Below are 9,732 nucleotides of genomic sequence, written 5' to 3'. Positions count from 1 at the left end.
TTACAAATCACAAATTTGGTTTATAGTGAACTAAGCAACAGCATCTCAGCAGTATCATGTAACAGCCACAAGGAATCTACACTGTCCTTGTATTCAGAACTTTTTGAATAAACAGATAACAAGAGCTATTATTAACAAGAGCTCACACTGATTTGTCATTACAGTGGCAAATTCAATCTTAATGATATGTACATTAAAGGTGATATTTACTTTTTAATTCCTGGTTACAAAAGCCTTAACTATGTAATGTCTGTCACAAATGCAGGAAACCATAAATATATCTACAGATCTAAAAGTCAAAGGCATACCAGCGTTGAAAGACTGCTCGATTCTGGTTCAACAGAGTTCTTTAAATTTGATAACTCTTTGGAAATATTAAGCTTCTCCCTGCTCAGGCTGTTACGGACATCATTTATTTTTTGAAGTTGTTGTTGCTCTTCTTGTACTTTTTTGTTCATTGAATGCAATTGCAACTGAACATCCTTCATCTTACTTTCCAAAGCAATTAACTCTTCCTTCACATTCCTGTAATATTTTGCAACAAGATAACATCAAGAACAGTAGCTGAATTTCTACAAAACATTATTTTTTAAATATTCAGAATAGGAAGGCTTTTGGTAATGTTGGCTTGCTACATATTTCTAAAGATTCACAGATTCCTGTATCTGAGGCATAAAGGATCGAGAGAGAAAGAGTGCAGGTAGCAGGAGTAGGTAAAATGTATTATGATAAGTTTTGGAAGATTAACAGGGAGACACGAGGAGACAGCAAGGAGAGTGTGTAAGAAGGATACAGAGGCAGACCATTCAAAGTGACTCAGGATGTAGAAAACCCGTTAAAACAATACTTGCCAAAGACCGGCAATGTTCTGTGCACAGACAGCCAATAATAGAAAGAAGGTGAAATGTACATTAAAGGTGATATTTACTTTTTAATTCCTGGTTACAAAACCTTAACTATGTAATGTTTGTCACAAATGCAGGAAACCATTAATATATATACAGATCTGATACATGAGAAACTGAAGTCAAAGAAAGCCAATATGAGAGTAAAGGATTTGTGAGAATTAGATTGGAGAATGAAGGAGGGGTCACTCTTAATTAGTTCAGAGGCATATTCTGTGAGCTGTGCTATTCAATCTTTCATTGGAAACTGGTAGTAGTAAGTATTAAGGAAGGATGATTACAGTTAAATGTCTCATTGAAGACAGTGTCAATAGAGACTGAAAAAAGTTCATATTGCACAAGGACAGGGAAGAAAAATTGAACATGTTCTTCTGAAAGAAATCATTACAATATTCGTCTTGAGCGAATTACAGAGACCATGAAGAACCTAAATATGGATGATTGTACAGGTATTAGAACTGCACTTCTCCCAAATGTGAGTCCACTGTCAAAACCACTGCACCATCTCACTTGGTGTCATAAACATTATGATGGCCAATTCAAGGGCAATTATTCAAACAGAGTTTGAGGAGCCTAGAAGGCAGCACGTAGAAAATGGCAACAACCTGAGGTGAGGGGCAGAGAGGATGTACAACACCGGGGTACATGCAGAAACCTTTGATTTGCATTCCTGACAAGTATACTTCTTTGTGAAGTGAGGACTCTGCCTTAGCCCCCCCCCCCCCCCCCCCCCAAATTTTCTTTTGCCCCTTTTCTTTTGGGCTAATAATTCTATTATTTTGCACAATATTTCAATGAGTGACTTAACTGACTTCATCAACAACTACTGAAAGAAGTGATCTTTGGAGAGTTCACTGCCGAGTAATCAAACAGAGCCCTTATTTGCAATGCAACAATATTTATACCAGAGTTCAAATCTCTATGTTGACCATGTCTCTAATTTTCATATGCATGTTTCTTTCCCAGGGACAAGAGTGCACTGCTTCAACATTTTTTGACCGACAAATAAGATGGCTTTTGAGATTCTTAATAGATTTTCAAGCACCATGAATACAAGAATGCCTTGATTAACATGCACATGCGCATTTACAGCTACTATTGGGTAGCTGACATTAGCAGGATGCTGCAAACATCTTTCGAAATTCAGAGACAGCTATCCAAGGCAACACCTGTATAGGTCAAAGGAAACAATGGTGGTTAATAAGCAAAATCCATATTCTGTTGCAGCTGAACCATGTCGTCGAAATTATCCACAATTGTGTAACCAATTTGTCTTAGAAAACTGACAGTCATATTTTATGTCAAACATACCGATGACACAGGAGAAACAAGACGAACAATTACTGGAAAAATCCCTCAGCAGTCAAGTTACATCAAATACAGTTTCTCTCTCTGTATGTTTGACATAAAATATGACTGTCAGTATTCTAAGACAAATTGGTTATGCAACTGTGGATAATTTCGATATGGTTCAGCTTCAACAGAATATGGGATGTTTTTAACTAATATGTTGTACACTACATCCTGGGTGATGGTTAATGAGTGAAACTTGTAGATGATTAATGGGACAATTAACAGTTGATGGTTAGAATGCATTTTATAAAATACTTATAAATGAGTATAAATATGCAGTTTCATGTTGAACTTCATCAAGCAGTTTTTGTGAATGATGATTACAAGGAAGGAAGGAAGGACATGATGTCTGATTTAAAAAAATATCACTGGAGATGGAACAAAAGTTTTGAATGAGTAGCGTTAGGAAAGGAAATTGGGCATATGTTTTTTAAAGGAACCACCCTAGCACTGTAGTGTGAACTCAAGAAAAATTTAAATCTGGATAGCCAAAAGATGGTTTAAAATCTGCCCCTCCTGAATGCAAATCAAGTACCTTAACCCTTTCGCTGTTGTGGGCATTTGCACATGTTCCCAAGGTGTTGGGAATGTGTATACAAACACAGCCTGGATTTCCCTTCACTGCTATGGACATCTGAATGCATCCTGAGCTGCTGGCCTCTCACTGCTGCAGACAAGTTATTTCCATATCTCCATGAATAAAAATGTTATGGTATTTATCATACAGCATGTTTGACTAACTGCGTGCCTCCATTTGCAAAAATCCTCATTTCAATATCTTAAATCGTTTATGATACAATGATTGTTATGACTATGTGAGTCCCGATCTGCAAGACTGTCAATGAGCACCTCAAGTGTGACTATCCTTTAGATATAAAACCCAAAACTCGAGACTAAACGAGATATTTTAAATAAATTTTGATATCTTATCTACATTTCATTCCCTGCAATGTATGAGCTGAAATCAATCATACACAAAGTTTATGCAATGCATTTTTACCTCAGGGAGTTCTTTAAAGTTTCATGCAGTGTATCAATTAATTTGATGTAGTGCAGTAAGTATGACAGTTAACAAAAAGAAATTCAGTTCCTTATCAAGTAAAGATTTCAAACAGTATGACGTACAAAAATGAAATTTCTCCACTGAACAGTTTTTGAGAAATTGGACAAGTGTTTATTATTGGCTGAAAACCTGTCTCTCAGTAAAGGTGCCAGCATTTGGTGAGCAGTACAGCCATAACAAAAGCCACCTCAGCACAGAATGCAAAGCACATATCTACAGCAGCGAAAGGATTAACCACTGCACCATCTTGCTTGTTCAAGGCATTCCCCCCCCCCCCCCCCCAAAGAAAATATCCCGATGACAACATTAGGAAAGTTCTTCTCGATTTTTTTACTTTTAAGTCTTGAATAACTCCTCATTATTTTCAAATCTTTAATATGCATTTCATTACACAATACTCCAAATATTTTTCTTTTTCTATTTACTTCATCTTTTATTTCTTCTATTTGCTTCATCAACAAGGCATTATACTTCAATCTTCATTCCTCTTCCTCATTAACTTAAGCTGTTAATAATTTTACCAATGATTCCTAATACCCAAGATTTGTGGTTTTTCACTGTTTAGTGAAGTACTTGTTGTTCTCATTCCACAATAGGTAACATAGGTACTTTTTGTCTATCAGAACACAACAGATTTCATTATTCATATAATTAAATCTGAAATAATTATCTTCCATACCATGGAATTAACTTGTGTGTATTTACTTTACATATACATAGTCCGACAAAAATAACGAACACCCACAAGAGAAGGTCAATGTCAATGTACCTTCGTACACATGTACACTATGAGCAGATATGTGAATAATTAAACATGCACTTCTCTGTGACAGGTAGAGGGATCACTAGTGTTTAGTGGAGGCCTGGTAGGGTGTAGTGGGGATGTGAACAGCATAAGATGTTGAATGATTACTGTGGAAAACATGGAGATGCTGTGTACATGTGTGAAGGTGTTATCAGCACGTTTTAAAGTGGCCTCACTGTGGGATCTCCATTTGACCTTTGGTCAAACTGTGCAATATTTAAATTTGTGGGGCATTTAAATGTGAAAGTGGCCCAATCATGTTTGAGCACCACAAGAAAGGATGTCTGTATTGTGTCCAGCTCATTATTACTTCTCCATATCTGTGCCTGCCTTTTGAGAAGAAGCGATTGACTCCCTGCAACATTCTGTGTCATCCAACACCATTGGTCGGAGGCTAGAAGCAGCTGGACTAGGGAATTACTATTCAATGTGTAGGATGCCATTAACACCACAGCACAAACAACCGGGTATGGAGTGGTGCTGTGACTGGGAAGCACAGACTGTTGATGAGTCACAGCAGTGGTATGGTGTGTGGAGCTATCGCATATGAATACAATTCACAGCTGATAAGAGATCAAGGGAACTCTGAGGGCACAAGGTACAGCGCAGATACTTTGTGTCCTCAAATGTTACCTCTCATGCAACAATATAGTGGTGCCATTTTTCAACAGCACAATGTATAAAAATTAATAAAATGTTCCGGGCTATTATGCCATGGTTGAATGGATTTCACATTAAAACCCAATGTTTAGTTCCCATCTATACAGGACATTTTCCAGGGGGATCACAGCCTCTTTGAATGTCTGATTCACACTCTGTCTTGATACTGAGTACAGCAAAATTCCACTTCTACGCAACTGGCTGTTGTCGACTGCCATCATTTGCTGCTGCCACCACCCCATGGTGGAAGACTAGTACACATACTCTTCAGCACCGAAATCCAGATTCATTCAGTTTCACCCTCTCCTTCTTCCAAACTGAATTCCTGGGGTGTTTTACAATCTTTATCACCTCTCTCTATAATCTTTCATGGTATCTCCTTGTGGCTACCAGTACTTCAGTCCTATCAAAATGAATGTGGTGGTCTTCTGGCTGCAAACATATTCCGCAAGATCTGTCACTCTCCCCTCTTCTGTAACTGCCCTTGTGTTCTTCTAGTCATTTTTTGACTGTTCTTTTTCTAGTACCCACATACCACCTCCCCACATCTGCATGGAATCCTATAAATTCTTGCTTTTGCCAGCAGTTAGCAAGCATCCTTGGCCGATTTTAGGTGATCTCGTATCCTAGGGGTGGGTTTGTATATTACCGCAATGTTCTGCTTTTTCAAGACTTTTCTGATACCGTCAGTAATACCCTTAATGAAAGGCAGGGAAACTTTAGATTTCATTAGCGCATGAGCATCGTTATGATTTCTACGTGGTGGTCTTAACACTCTTTTCACCTCAGCAAATGAATAACTGTTCTTGAGCAATTCACTGGTGAGATGTTTTAATTCTGTATCAAGCAGCTCTGGTTCACATATTTTTATTGCTTTATCTGCCTCGCTTTTGTAGTGGGTGGTGATTTGTATCCTGCTCCCTCTATTGGGAGGAGATGTCAAGAAATGTACAACATGTGGAAGGTCTCCAGAAAAAGAGTGTGAAGCTTTTGTGTTCCCTCACATTTCCGTCTCACTGCAGAGTAATCAGTGCTATTTTGAAGTTTTTGAGGATTAACCAACTATGCAGCTCAACCAACGCACATTGGATTTTCAAAAGGATGAGTGCAGATTCAACAGACCCATGAGGACCTGGCAAGCACAGACTGTAAGTTACTGTTTCTCCATATTACTACAAGCAATAAACTGTGTAGTGATGACAGGGATAGAACTGACAGACTATTGCTCGATACTATTACGACACGTATGTTGACAATGTCTGATAGACAGAAGAGGAAGTCTGATAATCCGCCGCCTAATCACACAATCCACCATTTAGATGCTTACTGCACGGTTATCAATTTATCCAGGCATTTGTTATCTGACAGCAAGAGATATGTGCTTGCCAAAGGTGGAAATCTTGCCATTAGTCTGTGAGTTGTGTCCACAGAAGAAATAACAGCCAGTGTAGAAGCAGGCATTCTTAGTGTGGACGCAGTTACAGCTGAAAAAATCCATATAGAAGCTGTGAGGGTATTGTCTTGTGCAAAGCCTCCAAAAAGTAACTATACTGTGGTTGAGGGAAATGCCATAAAACACCTGAATGACGATGATAGTGTTGATATTCTCCCCACTGACAAGGGAAATACAATAGTTGGTTTGAATGTGACTAACTGTGACAGTACGATTAACAGCTTATTAGATCTGCAAACATATAGGGAACTGAGTAAAGATCCCACTGACAAAGTTCTTAGAACTTTTATGCAGTTGACAAAGAAGTCTTCTATCAAACAGAGCAATCAGAAAAGTCTGTTCTATTTAGTTGCACTCCCATGAAGACTTTAAGGACTGCTGGAAGTGCACAGAGATCTTGTTCCTCTAAGGCCTATAGAGAGTGCTATTGGTTCGCCCTCCTATTCAACTGCTACATTCTTGACAACATTACTATGACCGTACGTGAGCCAGTCGGATTTGTATATCAAGAGTTCAGCACATTTTATCTGTAAATTAAACGATATAGTGGTACAGCTGGAGGACATATTGTTTGGTTTTGATGTTGAATCATTATTCACTATGGTTCCACTCAATGAAGTGTTGCAACAGCTGAATTTGATTTTACTTCTCAATGCTGCAGAACTGTTTAAATAGTTCCTCAAAACCATATATTTCAAATGGAACGATGAATGCTCTCCCCTCTTTGTAAAAGCGCATTGCTATGGGGAGCCCCTAAAGCCCATTTAAGTGAACTCTTTTATAGAGAAATTCGAGGAGCATTCTTTGGAAACTGTGAAAAATAAACCGAATATTTGGTTCTGGTACATGAATTATATGTAGGTTTTGCTGCAGCATGGCAGGGAGGAGCTGGATCATTTTGACAAACATCTCAACGGCATCAATTCGAAGATTCGGTCTACCACGGAGGAGGAGGAAGACGAAAGACTGAATTTTCTTGATGCACTAGTTTTCAAGGAAGAAGATGGATAGCTTGGGCCACACAGTTTACCAAAAACCCACTACACAGTCTGTTACCTCCATCAGGATTTAAACCACCACTCACACCAAAAGCGGAGCATCATAAAAAACGTTGGCGGATAGAGCAAGAAAAATCTGTGAACCAGAGCTGCTTGAGGCAGAATTAAAGCATCACATCAATGCACTGCTCACGAATGGTTATTCATTCACTGAGGTGAAAAGAGCATAAGACCACCACATAGAAATCACAGCAATACTCAAGTGCTGGTGAAATCTAAAGTTCTCCTGCCTTTCATTAAGGACTTTACTGCCTGCAGGTGAAAAATCTTGAAAAAGCAGAACATCGTGGTAATATACAAACCCACCCACAGGATACAACACCACCTAAAATCCAACAAGGATGCTTGTCAACCTTTGGAAAAAGCAAGAATTTATAGGATTCAATGTAATTGTGGGGAGATGTACACAGGTACTACAACACTGACCACTGTCTCTGGCAGCTAATTTGTTTAGTAGTCTTTCTGCTGTGTCTGTCTGCGACTCAACATCTCTGCTACGTGGTGAGTAGCACTCTATCATTTCGTGATATTGTTAACCCATGAAGCTTCATTTGTTTTCCTACTTGCCTTCTCGGTGCTTCACTTTTTCTGTCAGACACTGTAGACTGTTTGAAAAAGGTACTGCCAATGGTCACATAAAATCTACTTCCATTTCATTAAGCAACATAAGACAACTGCTGCTTGTTACTGCAGGAACTGAAAACACCATAAGTAGCAATAAACGTCAGCATTATTTACTAACTAATAAATATACACACAAAAAGTGACAACTTTTATAATGATAACAGCAAATGAAAATTAATACAAGCATGCTGCAATATTGCTGACATAATCCCTGATTAAAAACCTTTTTTAAAAAATATTACCTAATAACATCTGACATGTTTACTTGTAGCACTTTTGCTCTATCTGACCCTGATCCAGCATATGATTTGTAATTTGGATCAGGAAAATAAAGATCTCCCCTCTTTGTAAAAGCACGTTGACAGTTATGTGGTACATTTTCCTGGCGACTCATAAGTCGGTGTGCTTCATCACTAGTTGGAATCAACAGGACAGATTCAGCTCTGTGCTTATCTATTACACAATTTGCAATAATAGGATTGGAAATTATAAGAGCGCCTAGTAAGCTTGTGTAGCCAGGTGCTACAACTCCATTACGCTGGACATTGTGAACCTGCAAAAAAATAAAAATAAAATTTGTTTTCATTTTATAGTAGAAGAAGAGGGAAAGGGGTGAAAGACTTCAGAATTTCTATTATGGAGTGCTGACGGTAATTACCCATTCGCACCACTACTACTTAAAGTAAAACTCACTATGTATCATAGCTCTAGCATTATTTAATTGGACAGATAACAAATCAACTCACCAAGTGGCAACAGAACACACACATAAAAGACTGTTGTGACTGGCACGCTTTCGGAGCCAGGGCTCCTTCTTCAGGCAGAAGGGTTGAAGGAAAAGGAAGAAGGGTGAAGGAAAAGGACTGTAGAAGTCTAGGAAAAGAGATAGATTTTAAGAAAGTCACCCAGAACAATAGGTCAGGGGAGACCTACAGTACAGGATGAGAAGGAAAGACTGATTGTTGGGGTCTGCATCAGATGAGATTTGAAAACCTGAGAGCTTAAAGGTGGAAGACAGAATAATATGCAAGAAAGAAATTACCACCCAAACATCGCGCTTCCCCAAAATCTACCCCTTTTCTAGACCTCTCCAGTCCTTTTCCTTCACCCTTCTTCCTTCGCCTTCAACCCTTCTGCCTGAAGAAGGAGCCACTGGCCCCAAAAGCTTGCCAATCACAACAGTCTTATATGTGTGTTTGTGTGTTCTGCCACTGCTTGGTGAGTAGACATTTTTTCTATACAATTCAATAATTTTATCAACAACTGATTGTTTTCATTTTTATAATAGCTCTAGCATTAGTTATTCATACCCCCCCCCCCCCCCCCAAACCCCAAATCAAATTTTGGCAGCATTCCCTCGTACTGATTTACCATGCTCTACCATATTTTCCTGCGAACTTATTTATTCTTAGTTCTCTGCCTCAAGAACCATGGTCCTTGATATGGTGGGGTGGATTGTGTGTATCAACCATACAAACTACTCAACAATGTGTGCAATCATGTCACAAAATGAAGAAATCAGATTAAGATATGAGTCCTGAAGAGGGACAGCAGCCTTTTCAGTAGCTTCAGAGGCAACCATGTATATGATTGACTGATCTGCCCTTGTAGTGTTAATCAAGGTAGCCATGCTATGTCAGTTCTGTAGATGGCTGAAAGCAAGGGGAAACTATAGCTGTTATATTATTTTAATAATGTGAATCTCTACTTTATGGTTTAATGATGATGGCATCCTATTGGGTACAATATTTCAGAACGGGTCCACATTCAGATCTTTGGGAGGGGGGACTACAAAAGAGGATGCTATCATT

General features: G+C 38.7%; 1 protein-coding gene across 2 annotated transcripts in view; it reads right to left on the bottom strand.

The window, feature by feature from the left end:
- Positions 1-9,732, bottom strand: part of LOC126190758 (structural maintenance of chromosomes protein 6) — a 221,183-nt gene that overhangs the window by 98,425 nt on the left and 113,026 nt on the right. For both annotated transcript variants that reach the window (XM_049931273.1, XM_049931274.1), the window contains exons 12-13: positions 8,164-8,474; positions 309-525 (exon numbers count right to left, since the gene is read on the bottom strand). In XM_049931273.1, the coding sequence (XP_049787230.1) occupies positions 309-525; positions 8,164-8,474 (528 nt within the window). The remainder of the gene's footprint in view (positions 1-308; positions 526-8,163; positions 8,475-9,732) is intronic.

This window comes from Schistocerca cancellata, chromosome 6 (genome assembly GCF_023864275.1).
Source record: "Schistocerca cancellata isolate TAMUIC-IGC-003103 chromosome 6, iqSchCanc2.1, whole genome shotgun sequence".
In the NCBI taxonomy this organism is placed as follows: domain Eukaryota; kingdom Metazoa; phylum Arthropoda; class Insecta; order Orthoptera; family Acrididae; genus Schistocerca; species Schistocerca cancellata.
Note: the sequence above shows the minus strand (reverse complement) of the source record. Positions and strands in the feature narration are given on the sequence as shown.